The sequence below is a fragment of the Caretta caretta genome, chromosome 8 (genome assembly GCF_965140235.1).
Source record: "Caretta caretta isolate rCarCar2 chromosome 8, rCarCar1.hap1, whole genome shotgun sequence".
Lineage (NCBI taxonomy): Eukaryota > Metazoa > Chordata > Testudines > Cheloniidae > Caretta > Caretta caretta.
Genome location: NC_134213.1, coordinates 109,509,092 through 109,530,160, shown reverse-complemented (window position 1 = coordinate 109,530,160; position 21,069 = coordinate 109,509,092). Strand labels below are relative to the sequence as shown.

At 43.3% G+C, this 21,069-nt stretch overlaps 1 protein-coding gene across 9 annotated transcripts in view; it reads left to right on the top strand.

The window, feature by feature from the left end:
* CFAP57 (cilia and flagella associated protein 57) overlaps window positions 1–21,069 on the top strand; it is a 184,810-nt gene that overhangs the window by 155,196 nt on the left and 8,545 nt on the right. For 6 of the 9 annotated variants that reach the window (XM_048861522.2, XM_048861526.2, XM_048861521.2 and 3 more), the window contains 2 exons: window positions 8,001–8,133; window positions 9,627–11,079. The exons of 2 other annotated variants lie outside the window; for them this stretch is intronic. In XM_048861522.2, coding sequence (XP_048717479.1) covers window positions 8,001–8,133; window positions 9,627–9,838 — 345 coding nt within the window. In that variant the 3' untranslated portion in view covers window positions 9,839–11,079. Of the gene's footprint in view, window positions 1–8,000; window positions 8,134–9,626; window positions 11,080–21,069 lie in introns of those variants that run through there. One more of the 9 variants, XM_048861527.2, reaches the window with a different exon arrangement.

Genomic DNA, 21,069 nt, shown 5'->3' with positions numbered 1-21,069 from the left:
ACATGTGTTGGAAGTTAGTGATTCCCTGGCAGGTGATGGGGCGGGTATATCCTTGAACTCTCCTATGCCCTCAATAATAGTCACTTCAGTTGCATCCTGTCCAGGCCTGAGGGCTCATTTGGACAACAGTTTGGTGATAAGAGATCACTGATCACCAGCAGAAAGGACATTGCACATTAATATACTAGAACTGAGGACCATAAAGTGGCCTCTAAAATAGTTCTTAATTTAGATCAGACACATAGTGGTTTGGGTGGCAACAGACAATATGACAGCACTCATTGTACTAGTTGAGCAAACAGGGAGAGACTTATTTCTCTCAGTTGTGCAGGAAAGCAGTGTCTCTTTAGGAATACTGTATAGAGCAGGACATTCACCCAGTGACAATTCACATGGTCTGGGAAAACAACCACCTCACAAATAACTTGAGCAGGATAATCTCTCAATCCACGACTGGTCCCTGGAGGATTTCTTGGTGATTTAAATCTTCAAACTGTGGGTAATCCATAATAAAACTGGTTTCTGAGTAGCAGCCATGTTAGTCTGTATCTGCAAAAAGAAAAGGAGTACTTGTGGCATCTTAGAGACTAACCAATTTATTTGAGCACAAGCTTTTGTGAGCTACAGCTCACTTCATCAGATGCATGCAGTGGAAAACTATTTGCATCCAAGCACAACAAAAAATGTTTGAGGTTTTGATGAAGGGCAGGGAGAGACAAGGAGTCAATATCGGATGCTTTTTTGATAAATTGGCATCAAGGTCTCATGTATGTATTTCCACAATTTCCTCTCTCCAAGAGAGTGATAAAATAATTAACAGAAGAGATCCCAAATGATCTTAATAGTACTACCTTGAACCAAAAAACAGTGGTGTCTGGACTTATCACCTGTCCAGGGGAATATATAGGCTTTTCTCTGGACTTCTTGTCACAAAAGCAAGGGAAGATGTATCACTAAGTTCCTAAGTTTCTTCACATCAGTGCTTGGGTAATAGGACTCTGGGACTTTTTAAGCCATCTTTTTCATTAGAAGTGCAAAATGTTTCAGTTAATTCAAGAATATACGAATGTTATGCTCATAAATAGAAAACAACTTTATTATGGATTAATATCAGTAATGTAGATTCTTGTATAGCACCTAATAACTATATCCTAGAATATTTATTATATCTCAAGAGGAAGGGTCACTCACTGCCCTCTGTTAAGGTCCATCTGTGTGTAACTTCAGCATACTGTGTTCCTGTAGACAATAAATGAGTGTTTGTTCATGTTGTAATTAAGAAATTCTTTAAAGGTCTTAATAATCTGTATCCACTGGTGAGAGACCCTGTACCTTCTTTGGCTCTAATTTAGTTTTTATACAATGGATGCAACACCATTTGAACTCACAGGATTGCACATTTTTCCATTTACCTATTATAAAAGCTTTGTTTAATAGATAGTGCCCTCAGCAAGATGAATAAGCAAGTTACATGTGTTAATGGCAGAGCCACCTTTTTACTGTCCTTTATAAAGACAAAGTAACATTGCATACTCACCCAAGGCTTTTGCTTACGGTGATATCTGATTTTTATATTAATCGATTAATTTATTGGTGTTTTTTGCCAAACCTCATACCTATATGGGTGAGGCTAAACTGCATATATTAGATGCCAGAGGGTTTTAGCATGCTATTTGGACAGAACTAATCATTCCAGACAATCACCCAGTAAGGTAATCTCTTATAAGGAAAGAAACAAAGGCCGAGCTGTTATTGTTCAAACTCTATTTAAATGAGTGAGACTCTATATTAAAGAAGTGTATACACTAATGACTGTCCCACTTCCTGAAGCAGTTAGAGCACACTCTTCTACAGCAAAGGCATTCTCAATGGTTTTTACTAAACACATTCCTCTAGTGGAGATTTGCGTAGCAGCTCCATGGAGTTCAGTTCAGATGTTTACTAAGCACTATCCGTTAGACGAGTCTAGATCAAATGCTAAGTTTTGTTCACAATCACTGAGGGGAGCGGTGAGGGAGGTACGTAAGTGCTCCAACAGGCACTGCTAGCTAAGGTTCTACTGTCCAGCTGCACTGGTCAGAGCATCCCAGGAGTGTGAATATGCAGAGTCCATCTCAAAGAGCTCTGGTTACAGGTAAATAACCTTCAATTTATAATAAAACAAACAGCATTTGTGATTTCCATGGTAGCAAAGTTTCACAAGCCTGAATACCAAGCTATACTAACTCTATGGTGTTTATTTAGGAGCCAGACATGCCAACAAAGAAATCACTGTAAAAATAAGCAAGGATTCCAATCCCATACATGCCACTCTGTGTTCAAGAGAACTTGCCGGCTTTCTGCATCCAGATTTTCTCAGGATGTTCAGTAACAGCTGGTGAATTTGCCCCTTGGTTGCAAAATCTTGTTTATGAGGAATCTTTGTGCTGTCTAAAACAAAATAAACCTAGGGCCAATGGAACCAAATTCCTCATGTCCTCCTAAGTTAGAGTGTCCAGTGCCCCATAGCAGCAACTTGAGAGACACTACCTCCTTAGCGCAGCCCTGCCACTTGATCTTCTTCCTCAAACCTCACCCCTCCCCCCAATAGTACTTTCCCCACTATCACTTCAACCTGCTTCCTCAGGTTCCATATACCCCAATCCCTTTCCTTGTGGCCCTTCTCCATTCCATTAACTCCTTTGTTTTTAGCCCTTTTATAGTAATCCTCCTGCAGCCACAGGCAGCTTTCTTATCTTTCCAGGCACTGTTGCTATTTCCTTTTCCCCTGTCTGGAGAAAGCTAGAGGTTTTCTTCTGGCACAGGAATAAATCATTTCAAACGGTACCCTGTGCCCCTCCTGACAGATATACAGTGAAAGATGGTGCTGACCCAGATGGCATCCCAGTTCAGTAAGCCTTACCTCTGTACTAGATAAATTGGTTGAAATGATAAAAACAGAATAGTAAAACATCTGAAAGATCATGATATGATAGGGTGTAACCAGCTTGATCTCTGCAAAGGAAAATGTCTCATTATTCTATTAGAATTCATAGATTTTAAGGCCAGAAGGGACTGTTATGATCATCTAGTCTGACCTTCTGCATAACACAGGCCACAGAGCCTCATGCAGTAACTTCTGGTTGAGTTAAAGCAGATCTTTTAGAAAGATGGAGGCTTGATTTAAAGTCTTCAAGTGATGGGGAAGCCACCCACATCCCTACGTAAGTTGTTCCAAAGGTTAATTACCCTGACAGTTAAAAAATTGTGCTGTATTTTTAGTCTGAATATGTCTAACTTCAGCTTTGTACTTGGAGCTCTTGTTCAGTTGTTTGTCCAATTTAACTCCTAATTCCTTTTCAAGATACAGTATGACCTGCATTCTTTGTTCCTAGATGTATGACATTGCATTTGGCTGTATTAAAACACATATTTAAGTGAGCACACCTTGCCAGCTGATTCAGATTGTTCTGTACACCTGCCCTGTCCCCATCATTATTGCCACTCTGCCAATCTTATTGTCATTTGTAAACTTTACTAGCCATGTTTTTATATTTTCTTCCAGATCATTGATAAAGATATTGAATAGCATTATTCCAAAGACAGATTCCTGCAGGATCCTACTAGCAATTATGGTTAGTCATTTATAATTACTTTTTGAGATTTATCAATTAACCAGTTTTTAATCCATCTCATCTGAACAACACTGCTTTTTATATAGTGCTACTTTGTTCATCAGTATGTCATGTTGGGACAAAGTCAAATGCCTTACAGAAGTCTAAGTATATTATGTAAACACTATTAGATTTTATCAATCAAACTTGTAATCTTATCAAAAACAATATCAAATTTGCTTGACAACACCTTGGTTTGACTTGATACTGCATGACATTTTGATTAAAAAAACTGGAATGATATAAAATTAACATGGCACACATTAAATGGATTAAAAGCTGGCTAACTGATAGGTCTCAAAATGTAACTGAAAGTGGGGAATCATCAACATATGCATGTGTTTGTAGTGGGATCCCATTCTTGGCCCTGTGCTATTAATGGCCTAGAAGAAAAAACAAAATCATCACTGATAAAGTTTGCAGATGACACAAAAATTAGGGGACTGGTAAATAATGAAGTGGAGAGGTCACTGTTACAGAGCAATCTGAATCACTTGGTTAACTGGGTACAAGCAAACAGTGTTTTAATATGGCTACATGTAAACGTTTACGTCTAGGAACAAAGAATGTCGGCCATACTTACAGGATGGGAAACTGTCCTGGGAAGCAGTGACTCTGAAAAAGATTTGGGGGTCATGATGAATAATCAGATAAATAGGAGCTCCCAGTGTGAGGCTGTGGTCAAAAGAGCTAATGCAATCCTGGGGTCCATAAACAGGGGAATCTTGAGTAGGAGTAGAGAGGTTATTTTACCTCTGTATTTGGAACTGATCCTGCTGTGGAATACTGTGTCCAGTTTGGTGTCCACAAGTCAAGAAGGATGTTGATAAATTAGAGAGGGTTCAGAGAAGAGCCACGAGAATGACTAAAATATTAGAAAACATGCTTTATAGTGATAGACTCAAATAGAAGGGTAAGGGCTGACTTGATTACAATCTATGAATAGCTATATGGCAACAAATATTTACTCACTGGCTCTTCAGTCTAGCAGAGAAAGGTATAACATGATCCAATGGTTTGAAATTGAAGCTAGCCAAATTCAGACAGGAAATAAGGTGTAAATGTTAACGGTGAGGGTAATTAACCACTGAACCAACTTACCAAGTGTCACGGTGGATTCTCCATTACTGACAATTTTTAGGTCAAGATTTGATGTTTTTCAAAAAGATCTGCTCTAGGAATTATTTTGGGGAAGTTCTCTGGCCTGTGCTATAGAGGAGGTCAGACTAGATTATCACAATGTTCCCTTCTGACCTTGGAATCTATGAATCTGTGACCTGTTCTCCATGCAGCCATACTGCTTGGATCTGTTTATGCCACCACCCTTATTCTTTCTTGATTGGTTTCAGAGTAACAGCCGTGTTAGTCTGTATTCGCAAAAAGAAAAGGAGTACTTGTGGCACCTTAGAGACTAACCAATTTATTTGAGCATGAGCTTTCGTGAGCTACAGCTCACTTCATCGGATTACGCATCCGATGAAGTGAGCTGTAGCTCACGAAAGCTCATGCTCAAATAAATTGGTTAGTCTCTAAGGTGCCACAAGTACTCCTTTTCTTCTTTCTTGATTGTGTCCCAGATCATCCTTTACATCAGTGGTTCTCAAAGCCGGTCCACCGCTTCTTCAGGGAAAGCCCTTGGCAGGCCGGACCGGTTTGTTTACCTGCCACATCTGCAGGTTTGGCCAATTGCGGCTCCCACTGACCGCGGTTCGCCGCTCCAGACCAATGGGGGCTGCGGGAAGGGTGGCCAGCATGTCCCTTGGCCCACGCCACTTCCCGCAGCCCCCATTGGCCTGGAGCGGCGAATCACGGCCAGTGGGAGCCACAATCAGCCGAACCTGCGGACGCAGCAGGTAAACAAACCAGTCCGGCCCGCCAGGGGCTTTCCCTGAACAAACGGTGGACCGGCTTTGAGAACCACTGCTTTACATGATTTTGCCTCGAATGCATGTCAGACTAACCAGCCCAGTGTTACCTTTGGGCCATTTTCTTTTTTTTAAAGATCGGCATGTGGTAGCTTTTTAACCCCTCTCTGGAACTTCCCTACTGTTCTAAGTTTTGTTTAAAATCAACACTAACGGTTGATAGAGCTCCTTTGCCAATTCTTTAAATACTCTTGGGTGCAAGTTATCCAGTCCTGCTGATTTAAAAATGTTTAACTTTAATAGTTGCTTTTTAACATCTTCCCTAGTTAGAGATGGAACAGAAGGTATTCCATTATCAATGTAAAATATGAATACATCATCCTACTTCTTTATGAATACAGAATAGAAATATTTATTGAATATTTCTCCTTTTTTGCATCATTCTTGACAAATTTACTGTCCTTGTCTAGCATCAGGCATGTACTATTGCTATTGAGTCCTTTGAATGTGTCAACAGAGCAGTGAATAAAGGAGAACTGGCTGACATTTATCTATATTTTCAAAAAGACTTTGACAAAATGCCTTACAAGAGGCTACTAAAGAAACTAAGTAGTCAGGAGGGTAAGAGCTAAAGCATTGTCATTGATCAAAAACTGGCCAAGAGAAGGAAACAAAAGAATAGAAATAATCTATCAGTTTTCATCATGGCAAAGGTTAACACCAGGTGTCTCAAGCTTCCGTACTAGGTCCTGTGTTAAATATATGTATTAATGAGTTTGAAAGGTGGAGGTGAGTAATGAGGTAGCAAAATTTGCAGATTCTACAATGCTAATTAAGTTAGTCAAGATCAGAGAGAACTATGAGGAACATTAGAGAGACCTAAATAATATAGGTGAGTGGGCAACACAGTGGCAAACGACATTCATTGTTCATAAATGCAAAATAATATACATTGCAGGGGAAAAAATGAATTTTTCATACATGGGGCATGGTTCTAAATTAACTGTATCAACTCCAGAAAAGGACCTGGACCACTGTAGTTGGCTCAATGGAGACCTCTGCTCAATGTATAGCCGTGGTCAAAAAAACAAAACAGATGTTAGGATAAGAACATAAGAATGGTCATACTGGGTCAGACCAAAGGTCCATCTAGCTCAGTATCCTGTCTTCCAACAGTGGCTAATGCCAGGTGCTCCAGAGGGAATGAACAGAACAGTAACCATCAAGTGATCCATCCCCTGTTCCCCATTCCCAGCTTCTGGCAAACCGAGGCTAGGGACACCAACCCTGCCCATCTTGGCTAATAGCCATTGATGGACCTATCCTCCATGAATTTATCTAGTTCTTTTTAGAACCCTATTATAGTCTTGGTCTTCACAACATCCTCTAGCAAAGAGTTCCACATGTTGATGCATAAGGAATGCGGTAGTGAATAGTACAGAGAATATTATAATGCCTTTATATAAACCAGTGATGTGGCCTAATCTGTATACTGTGTGCAGGACTGTCAACCCATCTCAAAAAGAATATTGCAGAATTAGAGGGGGTTCAGTGAAGAGTGATAAGAATGATGAAGGGCCTAGAAAATTCCTACCAGAAGAAATTGAAAAGATGGGGTTTGAATTATCTTAGGAGAGGAATAACAGGAGACACAGCAGTATATAAAGTAATGAACAATCTAGAGGAGGTAGATCAAGAACTACAGTTCTCCTTGTTTTGTAACACAATAAGAAGACATTTATTGAAACTACAAAAGATGGCCACTACAAAACTGATAAAAGGAATAAATAAATAAATTGGTTAGTCTCTAAGGTGCCACAAGTACTCCTTTTCTTTTTGATAAAAGGAAATACATTTTCACTGAATGTGTAATTAGACTGGTACTGACTGCCACAGGAAGTTGCTGAGACCAAGAACTTAGCAATATTTAAAAAGGGATCAGACATTTACGTGAAGAACAAGAATATCCAGAGTTATTTTTATAACAAAAATGTCATGCTTCAGGCCCTAAACCAATCTCTAACTATTGGGGATCCGGATGAGCCCTAATATGGGGGGGCAAATTATCTCATACCTGACTATTGCAAGGGTTTTTGTGCCTTCCCCTGAAGCATCTGGTACTGCCTACTCACTGAGAAAGACGTCTAAATTAGATGACTCTCAGGTCTGATCCAGTATAGCAATCCCTATGTTTCAGTTACAGCTCTGACCCATATGATACCCAGTATTCCTTCCTCCATGGGTATGGTGCTACCGACTGTTGACCCAGATGTAGGGTGACCAGATAGCTAGTGTGAAAAATTGGGACAGTGGGTTGCGGGGGTATAGATGTCTATATAAGACAAAGCCCCAACTATTGGGACTGTCCCTATAAAATCGGGACATCTGGTCTTCCTAATCAGAAGGTACCTAGTGCCCTTTCCCACAGTGATAGTGTGATACAAATATGTCAATTGAAAATCTGAGCATATTGTTGCTACAGGAAAATGTGAGCCTGATTAAGGAAATTAATGAATTGCGGAGGGAACTGAAGGTGACACGCACCCACGTGCATGATCTCCAATCAGCACTAGGACTAAACAGAAAAAACAAGAAGCAAGGGATCCCAGACACAGGTGATTATTACAGTTCTCCCTGTATCTCTCCATATTATCAGCTTTCATCTTAAAGCCTCCTGTCTCCCTTTGCCAGCATGTGAGTTTCTCTCCCTTTGGCTGGTATTAGTCATTAAACTCTCTGGTTGCCTGGAAGATGCCTATACAATGTACAGTGGTATTCAACTATTCACTTATTAGGCACTTCAGAGCCTTCTCCTTTAGATCTCTCTCCCTTGTCCCAAGAGATGCATGTCCTAGCTCTTTCTTCAAGAGTAAATAGAGCCTGGCTAGCTGGTGTGACGGGTTGGATCACAGAAACCCCCTGGGGGTTGCCACCTGATGTGCCAAGACTACTTCTGCTCCTGCTTGCCTGCCCTGTCAGCTTAGGACTTCAGTGCCCTGCCTGGTTTGAGCCAGACCCACTAGCCTGCTGCAAACCAGACCCAGGTCTGAACCACGTCCCCTAACAGCTGCAGGCGTAATAGAAAGCAACTTAGGAAGTGTTCCTGCCTTTAACATTCAGATGCCCAACTCCCAATGGGGTCCAAACCCTAAATAAATCCGTTTTACCCTGTATAAAGCTTATACAGGGAAACTCATAAATTATTCGCCCTCTATAACACTGATGGAGACATATGCACAGCTGTTTGCCCCCCCAAGTATTAATACATACTCTTGGTTAATTAATAAGTAAAAAGTGATTTTATTAAATACAGAATGTAGGCTTTAAAGTGGTTCCAAGTAGTAACAGACAGAACAAAGTGAATTACCAAGCAAAATGAAATAAAACACACAAATCTAAGCCTAATACAGTAATAAAACTGAATACAGATAAAATCTCACCCTCAGAGATGTTTCAATAAGTTTCTTTCACAGACTGGACACCTTTCTAGTCTGGGCACAATCCTTTCCCCTGGTACAGCCCTTGTTCCAGTTCAGGTGGTAGCTAGGGGATTCCTCATGATGACTGTCTCACCTTGTTCTGTTCCACCCACTTATATATCCTTTGCATAAGGCGGGAATCCTTTGTCCCTCTGGGTTCCCACCCCTCCTTCTCAGTGGAAAAGCACCAGGTTAAAGATGGATTCCAGTTCAGGTGACATGATCACATGTCACTGTAAGACTTCATTACCCATTTGCCAGCACACGTATACAGGAAGACTTACAAGTAAAACAGAGCCATCTGCAGTCAATTGTCCTGTTTGATGGGAGCCATCAAGATTCCAAACTACCATTAATGGCCCACACTTTGCATAATTACAATAGGCCCTCAGAGTTATATTTCATATTTCTAGTTTCAGATACAAGAGTGATACGTTTATACAAATAGGATGACCACACTCAGTAGATTATAAGTTTTGTAATGATACCTTACAAGAGACGTTTTGCATGAAGCATATTCCACTTACATTATATTCACACTCGTTAGCATATTTTCATAAAATCATATAGAGTGCAACGTCACAGCTGGAACTCTCATTGTTATACACTCTGGCTACTGTTTTCTCTAGTTCCTTCCCGTGAACTGCTGCCCAGTCCCAGTGTGCTGAGGTTGAATGTAGAGGAGGAAACAGAAAGAATCATAGAAATGCAACGGCTGGAAATCAAACGCCTTCGAGACCAAATCCAAGGGCAGGAGCAAGCCATTGCTCTTCGGCCTCTGTCAGGTGGGAGGCTTCCCACGCTGGAGATTGAAAGCAGCCATGGGACACAGCCACAATGATGCAATCTAAGGAAATTCTACAAGATTGCTTTCTACTGACAGGATTAGAAATCCTGGAACCAGATCAGACTATTTTTGCCTGTTCTGTCCTTTAACCTTCTCTGTTAACCAAATACTCCCCCACTAAACACACTCTGTGCCTTAATCTCCTCCCCTCTAAGAAAGAGACACCCCAAACATGGACACACACCTTCTCTGTGCTGCAATCACCCCTCTGAACAGGAGGCTCCCCGCACACACACATACGCTTTGCTGCACTCTCCCCTCTGAACAGAAGCTGAGCTGAGAGGAACGAAAATAATAAACATGCAAATGCAGATAGTGCCATCTGACTGGTGTGTGTGCAGATCTCTGGGGAAGCAAGGGTCACTGAAAAATTAGATGCCACAGTTCAGAGGGGTTAGATAAATACGGTAAACCTCTTTTGGTTTAGTGTGATATAGTGTTGGCAGGTTCTCCAGAGCCCTTTATTCTGAAATGCTGAATGACTAGTTAATGCGCAGTGACATCCACATAGGACATAAGAGAGATGGGAATAAGAACAGTGAAATCTGTTCTAAGCAACTTCCCAAATTACTGGCAAAAATGTATCGCCCTGTAAAGATGGTCTTTAGCTAGTGGTCAGACAAAATCAGCCAACAGTCTGTATGGTCTGGTACCTCCTATAAATGTATCAGCTCACTCACTGCAGAGCAGTCATCATCCACAAAATATGCCGTGAGTCAGGAAAGAGCCCCAGTATCAGCGTACAAAATCTGCACCTCAACCCAAGCCTCTTGTTTCACCTCTTCTGTTACATTGATCTCCTGCTTATCTCCATGCCTTCCTGCTAACATCTAAAGCTCCCTTTTGTCACAAATATACAGGGCAACCACTCTTGCTTTTTTCAAACTGTTCTTGAAGAGCACTTCTCAATGTAACCCTTTTTTTTAAAGTTCCGTCACAAACCTAACAATGAATAAAAACCACAAGATTTCTACATTTTCAGATCTCCTCAGTGCATGATGTCTGACTTGCAATGCCTACACTAGCTGAAGAGCAGTGTGGATTGGAAGGGTGGCAGGTATTTTTATGAGGTTTTGGGGCAAGGAGTTACAGGGGTTTGGGGGAGCTGCATCTGGGGGCCTAGTCAGTGTCCTGAGAGTTAGTGCATAACAATTCAAGACAGGAAATGGAAATGAGAAGAGGCAGGTGCCCCCTAAATACTTGTAATACTAATAAATAATATCTTTAAGGATGAATATGATGCCCAAACTGATTTACTTATTAGGCTTGCTACTTTTTAGAGGAACCATAATCTGTACCAGACCAATACTTCTTTAGATAATTTACTGCGGGTGTGCCTATGGACTAGAATGCTATTCCTGCTAAGGTTGAATGGTTCAGTCAGTGCATAGGCAATAAATAGGGGCCTATCAAATTCACGGTCCATTTTGGTCAATTTCACAGTCATAAGAACATAAGAATGGCCATACTGGGTCAGACCAAAGGTCCATCCAGCCCAGTATCCTGTCTACTGATAGTGGCCAATGCCAGGTGCCCCAGAGGGAGTGAACCTAACAGGTAATGATCAAGTGATTGCTGTCCTGCCATCCATCTCCACCCTCTGACAAACAGAGGCTAGGGACACCATTCCTTACCCATCCTGGCTAATAGCCATTAATGGACTTAACCTCCATGGATTTATCCAGTTCTCTTTTAAACCTGTTATAGTCCTAGCCTTCACAACCTCCTCAGGCAAGGAGTTCCACAAGTTGACTGTGCGCTGAGTGAAGAAGAACTTCCTTTTATTTGTTTAAAACCTGCTACCCATTAATTTCATTTGGTGGCTCCTAGTTCTTATATTATGGGAACAAGTAAATAACTTCCTTATTCATTTTTTCCACACCACTCATGATTTTATATACCTCTATCATATTCCCCCTTAGTCTCCTCTTTTCCAAGATGAAAAGTATTAGCCTCTTTAATCTCTCCTCTTATGAGACCCGTTCCAAACCCCTAATAATTTTAGTTACCCTTTTCTGAACCTTTTCTAATGCCAATATATCTTTTTTGAGATGAGGGGACCACATCTGTACACAGTATTCAAGATGTGGGCGTACCATGGATTTATATAAGGGCAATAAGATATTCTCCGTCTTACTCTCTGTCCCTTTTTTAATGATTCCTAACATCCCGTTTGCTTTTTTGACTGCCACTGCACACTGCGTGGTCATAGAATCATAGAATCATAGAATATCAGGGTTGGAAGGGACCCCAGAAGGTCATCTAGTCCAACCCCCTGCTCAAAGCAGGCCCAATTCCCAGTTAAATCATCCCAGCCAGGGCTTTGTCAAGCCTGACCTTAAAAACCTCTAAGGAAGGAGATTCTACCACCTCCCTAGGTAACGCATTCCAGTGTTTCACCACCCTCTTAGTGAAAAAGTTTTTCCTAATGTCCAATCTAAACCTCCCCCACTGCAACTTGAGACCATTACTCCTCGTTCTGTCATCTGCTACAATTGAGAACAGTCTAGAGCCATCCTCTTTGGAACCCCCTTTTAGGTAGTTGAAAGCAGCTATCAAATCCCCCCTCTTTCTTCTCTTCTGCAGGCTAAACAATCCCAGCTCCCTCAGCCTCTCCTCATAACTCATGTGTTCCAGTCCCCTAATCATTTTTGTTGCCCTTCGCTGGACTCTCTCCAATTTATCCACATCCTTCTTGAAGTGTGGGGCCCAAAACTGGACACAGTACTCCAGATGAGGCCTCACCAATGTCGAATAGAGGGGAACGATCACGTCCCTCGATCTGCTCGCTATGCCCCTACTTATACATCCCAAAATGCCATTGGCCTTCTTGGCAACAAGGGCACACTGCTGACTCATATCCAGCTTCTCGTCCACTGTCACCCCTAGGTCCTTTTCTGCAGAACTGCTGCCTAGCCATTCGGTCCCTAGTCTGTAGCTGTGCATTGGGTCTTCCGTCCTAAGTGCAGGACCCTGCACTTATCCTTATTGAACCTCATCAGATTTCTTTTGGCCCAATCCTCCAATTTGTCTAGGTCTTTCTGTATCCTATCCCTCCCCTCCAGCGTATCTACCACTCCTCCCAGTTTAGTATCATCCGCAAATTTGCTGAGAGTGCAATCCACACCATCCTCCAGATCATTTATGAAGATATTGAACAAAACCGGCCCCAGGACTGACCCTTGGGGTACTCCACTTGATACCGGCTGCCAACTAGATATGGAGCCATTGATCACTACCCGTTGAGCCCTACAATCTAGCCAGCTTTCTACCCACCTTGTAGTGCATTCATCCAGCCCATACTTCCTTAACTTGCTGACAAGAAGACTGTGGGAGACTGTGTCAAAAGCTTTGCTAAAGTCAAGAAACAATACATCCACTGCTTTCCCTTCATCCACAGAACCAGTAATCTCATCATAAAAGGCGATTAGATTAGTCAGGCATGACCTTCCCTTGGTGAATCCATGCTGGCTGTTCCTGATCACTTTCCTCTCATGCAAGTGCTTCAGGATTGATTCTTTGAGGACCTGCTCCATGATTTTTCCAGGGACTGAAGTGAGGCTGACTGGCCTGTAGTTCCCAGGATCCTCCTTCTTCCCTTTTTTAAAGATTGGCACTACATTAGCCTTTTTCCAGTCATCCGGGACTTCCCCGGTTCGCCACGAGTTTTCAAAGATAATGGCCAATGGCTCTGCAATCACAGCCGCCAGTTCCTTCAGCACTCTCGGATGCAACTCGTCCGGCCCCATGGACTTGTGCACGTCCAGCTTTTCTAAATAGTCCCTAACCACCTCTATCTCCACAGAGGGCTGGCCATCTCTTCCCCATTTTGTGATGCCCAGCGTAGCAGTCTGGGAGCTGACCTTGTTAGTGAAAACAGAGGCAAAAAAAGCATTGAGTACATTAGCTTTTTCCACATCCTCTGTCACTAGTTTGCCTCCCTCATTCAGTAAGGGGCCCACACATTCCTTGGCTTTCTTCTTGTTGCCAACATACCTGAAGAAACCCTTCTTGTTACTCTTGACATCTCTGGCTAGCTGCAGCTCCAGGTGCGATTTGGCCCTCCTGATAACATTCCTACATGCCCAAGCAATATTTGTCGTCTTTAGAGAACTATCCACGATGACTCCAAGATCTTTCTCCTGATCAGTTGTAGCTAAATTAGCCCCCATCATATTGTATGTATAATTGGGGTTATTTTTTCCAATGTGCATTACTTTACATTTATCCACATTAAATTTCATTTGCCATTTTGTTGCCCAGTCACTTAGTTTTGTGAGATCTTTTTGAAGTTCTTCACAGTCTGCTTTGGTCTTAACTATCTTGAGCAGTTTAGTATCGTCTGCAAACTTTGTCACCTCACTGTTTACCCCTTTCTCCAGATCATAGGATTTTAAAAATCACAAATGTCATGATTTTAGCTATTTAAATCTGGAATTTCACGGTGTTGTAATTGTAGGGGTCCTGACCCAAAAAGGTGTTGTGAGGGGCTCTCAAAGCTATGGGGATTGCAGTACTGTTACCCTTACTTCTGCACTGCTGCTGGCAGCGGCACTGCCTTCAGAGCTGGGCATCTGCAGAGCAGCAGCTGTTGAACAGGAGCCCAGCTCTGAAGACAAGTAAGGATGGGGTATGGGATTGTCACCCTTAATTGTGCACTGCTGCCTGCAGAGCTGGGCCTTCAGTCAGCAGCCGCCACTCTCCAGCCACCCAGCTCTGAAGGCAGCAACGCAGAGGTAAGGGTGACATGACATGGTAGGGTGTTGCCACCCTTACTTCTGCGCTGCTGCTGGCAGGGCACTGCCTTCACAGCTGGGTGCCCAGACAACATCTACTGCTCTCTGGCCACACAGCTCTGCAGGCAGTGCAGAAGTAAGGGTGGCACTATTGTGACCCCCTAAAATAACCTTGCAACCCCGCTGCAACTCCCTTTTGGGTCAGGACCTCCAATTAGAGAAACACTGGTCTCCCCCGTGAAATCTGTGTAGTATAGGTAAAAACACACAAAAGACCAGCTGGGTGGCTGGAGAGTGGTGGCTGCTGACTGAAGGTGCTTTTGAAACTAGCTTCTTTCTGACGGTCTTCGGAACATACATGTTCTGGTTTGCTGGGGCCCACTATGCTGTAGTTCTGCCCTCCCTTTGGCTGGTATAAATGGAGTGATAGAAGAAAATGCCATTTGGGGGGCATCGTTTAGCGAGATTGAATCAAAATCTTTACAAAGAAAAAGGATCTCATCCTGCTCAGAGTAAGAAGTATTTCCAGCTGAAGAGCTGTCTCACAGTGGTGATGAAGAAACTTAAGGGCATGTCTTATGAGTCAGCCTCTCTGGAAAGATACAATTTCCAAAGGTAATATAAAGCCTACCACATGATTCTGATGTAAACAGTGAACACTCAGGGAAATCAAGACATCGTATTTAGGGTGGGTGTTGGAGTCAGATATTGGGTGGGACTTTGCACCTGAAGTGTTTATAGTGGAGACTGTTTAGCACACCAGATACTTAGTAAATCCAAAATAGTTGTGCTGACATCCTCAGACGAGTACTGGGAATGCAAAACAGCAAGCTAGCCTTTTGTGCATATGCTATTGAAGTGCCCTGAGGTATGTACTCTTTGTGATGAAGTTATGTTAGTGCTCTACTTTGTTTTGCATGGAGATATACTTCTGAACACTGTTGAGTCTACCACCTTTGACAATACCAGCCCGTTAGGTGCTGTAATATCTCATGAAAAGCTCTGGTTCTTAAAAGCTGTGACTGTAGTCAAAGACTAATTCTTGCTGAATGGACACAGCCTTATAGAGTTGTGCACTTGGGTAACAGTTTTTGAGGAACTGCGATGTTTGAGAAGTACCATTTTCCTGTTCCTTTTAAAGGCTATTGAACTTGGCACCCTCTTTACCACACTGTACACAAGAGAAATTAGTAAGTCCCCTGCAAGTTGATAGTGGCCAGCCTTGATTTCTCAAAAAGGATCTACTGAGAAAAGGATAGCTAACAACCTGTGATTACAATGCATCAGACCTGGATGAGCGTCCTCTGCTGAGCACACATCAGGCCACTGTTTGGATCCCAGCACTGGATCTTGTGTGCTTCTAAGCCCACAGTGTCTGAGCAACATCCAGACACTTTGGCCTTTCAGACTCAGACTTTGGCCTCTCAGGCTCATTTCTGGGTACAGATGGTAGTCCAGCTGATGTAGGCCCCTCAACCAGTTCTGGACCTCAAAATCTCCCCAGTGACTTAAGCATAGCTTCCCCAGAGCTCCACTGTTGGGGTTACACCGTTTTGATAGTTAAACCCTTCAGGGGCATGAGACAGTGTGATCAAGTAACACGGGTAACCTCTTTGGGGTTTAGACAGCATGGCCCCTTTAAATCTCTCTCCGGAGGGGGGAAGTGCTGATTGTTCCAGGAAGAGGAAGAGCTGTTGGAGGTGGGGAGGAACAGAGAGAGCTTCAGACAAGAGGGCTGCAGCAAGCAGGCCTTCACAGAGTGAAGCAGCTGAGAACCTGCCTGAAGCCTGGGAGGGACAGATCGGAGACCCTCCAGGACAGGAGTCAGAAGAGGCACTGTACCAGGGAGAAGGACAAACTAGAGCTGGACCCAGTATCACTGACACCCAGAGCTGTATGGGGCTCTGAGTACTGGGGCTTGTGACTTTGCATTGGGAATAAGGAGGGAGGCTGTTAGCTAGTTAACTGGGGATGTTGTTTCAGAGTAACAGCCGTGTTAGTCTGTATTCGCAAAAAGAAAAGGAGTACTTGTGGCACCTTAGAGACTAACCAATTTATTTGAGCATGAGCTTTCGTGAGCTACAGCTCACTTCAGCTCACGAAAGCTCATGCTCAAATAAATTGGTTAGTCTCTAAGGTGCCACAAGTACTCCTTTTCTTTTTGGGGATGTTGTGGCTCTCTGTGCCTTTGCAGAGAGCAGCAGAAGAGGGCACCAGAGGGGTTTGTTGGGGAAAGTTCACTGCCACCAAAGACGACTAGGGGCACCCAAGACTCATCACTGGACTGGAACTCTTCCCAGGACTCCTGAACCCTGAGTACAGACACATTGCTTGGTGTCTGCCCTGTCAGACTGTGGTACCACTGGGGTTGAGGGGCCTTATGTTGAATGCTACCCTGTTTTACTACTCCCCTTAGCTTTTGCCCTGTTGTTTTTTCTTTTCATTCCTCTGTAAGTAAATATTTCTCTTTCCTATATTGATTTCCAATTCCAATATATATTTTCTGAGATGGAGTGACCACATCTGCATGCGGTATTCAAGAAGTGGGCGTACCATTGATTGATATAGAGGCAATATTATATTTTCTGTCTTATTATCTATCCCTTTCTTAATTATTCCCAACGTTCTGTTTGCGTTTTTGACTGCCGCTGCACATTAAGTGGATGTTTTTAGAGAACTATCCACAATGACTCCAAGATCTCTTTCTTGAGTGGTAACAGATAAGTTAGACACCATCATAGAAGATTAGAGCTGGAAGAGACCTCAGGAGGTCATCAAGTCCAACCCCCTGCTCAAAGCAGGACCAACACCAACTAAATCATCCCAGCCAGGGTTTTGTCAAGCTGGACCTTAAAAACCTCTAAGGATGGAGATTCCATCACCTCCCTAGGTAACGCATTCCTGTGCTTCCCCACCCTCCAAGTGAAATAGTGTTTCCTAATATCCAACCTAGACCTCTCCCACTGCAACTTGAGACCATTGCTTCTTGTTCTATCACCTGCCACCACTGGAACAGCCTAGCTCCATCCTCTTTGGAACCCACCTTCAGGTAGTTGAAGGCTGCTATCAAATCCCCCCTCACTCTTCCTTCTGGAGACTAAATAAGCCCAGTTCTTTCAGCCTCTCCTCATAAGTCATGTGCCCCAACCCCCTAATCATTTTCGTTGCCCTCCGCTGGACTCTCTCCAATTTGTCCACATCCTTTCTGTAGTGGGGGACCCAAAACTGGACACAATACTCCAGATGTGGCCTCACCAGTGCCGAATAGAGGGGAATAATCATTTCCTTCGATCTGCTGGCAATGCTCCTACTAATGCAGCCCAATATGCCATTTGCCTTCTTGGCAACAAGGGCACACTGTTGACACATATCCAGCTTCTCATCCACTGTAATCCCCAGGTCCTTTTCTGCAGAACTGCTGCTTAGCCAGTTGGTCCCCAGCCTGGAGCGGTGCATGGGATTCTTCCATCCTAAGTGCAAGACTCTGCACTTGTCCTTGTTGAACCTCATCAGATTTTTTTTGGCCCAATCCTCCAATTTGTCTAGCATCATCCACGTATCTATCTGTCCCCCCAGTTTAGTATCCTCTGCAAACTTGCTGAGGGTGCAATCCATCCCATCATCCAGATCATTAATGAAGCTGTTGAACAAAACTGGCCCCAGGACCAACCCCTGGGGCCCTTCGCTTGATACCAGGTGCCAACCAGACATCGAGCCGTTGATTGCTACCTGCTCAGCCTGACGATCTAGCCACTTTTCTATCCACCTTATAGTCCATTCATCCAATCCAGACTTTAATTTGCTGGCAAGAATACTGTGGGAGACTGTATCAAAAGCTTTGCTAAAGTCAAGCTCTATCGCATCCACCAGTTTCCCCTTATCCACAGAGCCAGTTATCTCCTCATAGAAGGCAATCAGGTTTGTCAGGCATGACTTGCCCTTGGTGAATCCATGTTGACTGTTCCTGATCACCTTCCTCTCCTACAAGTGCTTCAAAATGGATTTGTCAGAGTTTATGTTCCTTTCTATTTTCCTCATTAAGATTTAACTTCCACTTTTTAAAGGATGCCTTTTTGCCTATCACTGCCTCTTATACTTTGTTGTTCAGCCACAGTGGCACTGTTTTGGTTCTTTTACTATGTTTTTTAATTTCGGGTATAAATTTAAGTTGAGCCTGTATTATGGTGTCTTTAAAAAGTTTCCATGCAGTTTTCAGGGATTTTACTTTTGGTGCTGTAACATCTACCATATGAGGAGAGATTAATAAGACTGGGACTTTTCAGCTTTCAAAAAAGACTAAAGGGGGATATGATAGAGGTCTATAAAATCATGACTGGTGTGGAGAAGCAAATAGGGAATGTTATTTACTCCTCATAACACAAGAACTAGGGATCACCAAATGAAATTAATAGGCAGCAGGTTTAAAACAAACAAAAGGAAGTATTTTTTCACACAACACACAGTCAACCTTCTGGAACTCCTTGCCAGAGGATGTTGTAAGGCCAAGACTATAACAGGGTTCAAAAAAGAACTAGATAAATTTATGGAGGATAGGTCCATCAATGGCTATTAGCCAGGGTGGGCAGAAATGGTGTCCCTAGACTCTGTTTGTCAGAAGCTGGGAATGGGCGACAAGGGATGGATCAATTGATGATTACTTGTTCTGTTCATTCCCTCTAGGGCACCTGGCATTGGCCATTGTTGGAAGACAGGATATTGGGTTATATGGACCTTTAGTCTGATCCAGTATGGCCCTTCTTAGGTTCTTATATTCATTGCATTCTTCTGGTGTGTGTGTGTGTGTTCACTTGGGGGGGAGGGGTTTGGAACAGATGCCGCTGGGGTAGAAGGGTCTTTCCCTGCTGCATTCCTGTGCGCCCCTTTTGCTGACCAGAGCTGCCTGCAGAGTACACTCCATCTTGGCCCTGAGGGCACTAAAGTTACACACACAAACTCTGCAAAGGGCTTTCTAAAACATAACCACACTTTACTCTTAGACAGCGTACAGATCTATTGAAAAACAACAAACTGCACACAATACCTGCCTCAGGGCATGTCTACGATACAAAGTTAAGTCAACTTTATGTAAGTTGACATTGAGCCTCCAATTTAAGCAAGTCAATCTTGCATGTCCCTACTATGCTCATTGTGTTGGTGTTGTGCATCTTCACTAGCAGGGCTTGCATCGATGCACGAAGCACTGCACTGTGGGTAGCTATGTGGAATTGTAGGTTGGTCTTGCAATGCCTTATGGGACCAAAACATTTGTGCAGGTGGTTATGGGAACATGGTTTTAGCCTCCCATGCTGCACTCCCTCCCTCCCTCCCTGAAATCAATGGCAAACAAACCAAGCCTTTTTCACGCCTTTTTTCCTATGCCTGGGTTACCCGCGCAGATGCCATAGCATGGTAAGCATGGACCCTCCTCAGCTGTACACTGTTATGAGCATTACAAACACCTCATGCCTTATCCTGCAGTATTTACTCAGCTGAAGCAAGAGCCATTGCACGGAACAATGTGATACCATGCAAGCTGGATGCCATAGAGAGGAGCAATTCGCAGTTGTTGGCAACAGTTGTGCATCACCTTAACATGGTGGAGTGCCGCTTTTGGGCCCGGGAAACAAGCAGTGACTGGTGACCCTATCATTATGCAACTATGGGATAAAGCAGTGGCTGCAGAACTTTCAAATGTGTAAGGCCACTTTCATGGAACTGTGTGAAGAGCTTTCCCCCGCCCTGAAGTGCAGCAGTACTAAAATGAGAGCTGCTCTGACAGTTGAGAAGTGAGTAGCGATAGCCCTGTGGAAGCTTGCGATGCAAGAATGCTACCGGTCAGTGGGGAATTAATTCAGAGCGGGTAAATCTACTGGGGGGATCTGTTGTGATCCAAGTTTGCAGGGCAATCAATAGACTTCTGCTAAGAAGGGTAGTGACTCTGGGCAACGTGTAGGACATAATGGATGGTTTTGCCACGATGCAGTTCCCTAACTGCGGTGGGGTTATAGACAGAATGCATATCTCTATCTTGGCACCAGACCACTTTGCCAAAGAGTACATAAACCGAAAGGGGTAATTCTCAATGGTGTTGCAAACGCTGGTGAATCACGGGCCGTTTCACTGACATCAACATGGGATGGTTGGGAAAAGTGCATGACGCATGCATCTTTAGGAACTCCAGTCTGTTCAGAAAGCTGCAAACAAGGACTTTCTTTCCAGACTGCAAAAAAAAAAAAACATTGGTGATGTTGAAATGCCAGTTGTGATCCTGGGATACCCCTTGTTCCCATGGCTCATTAAGCTGTATACGGGCAGCCTGGACAGCAGTAAGGCGTGGATCAACCATAGGCTAAGCAAGTGCAGAATGGTGGTGGAATGTGCCTTTGGGCACTTAAAAGACTGCTTGCATTAAGAAAAGGAGTACTTGTGGCACCTTAGAGACTAACCAATTTATTTGAGCATGAGCTTTCGTGAGCTACAGCTCACTTC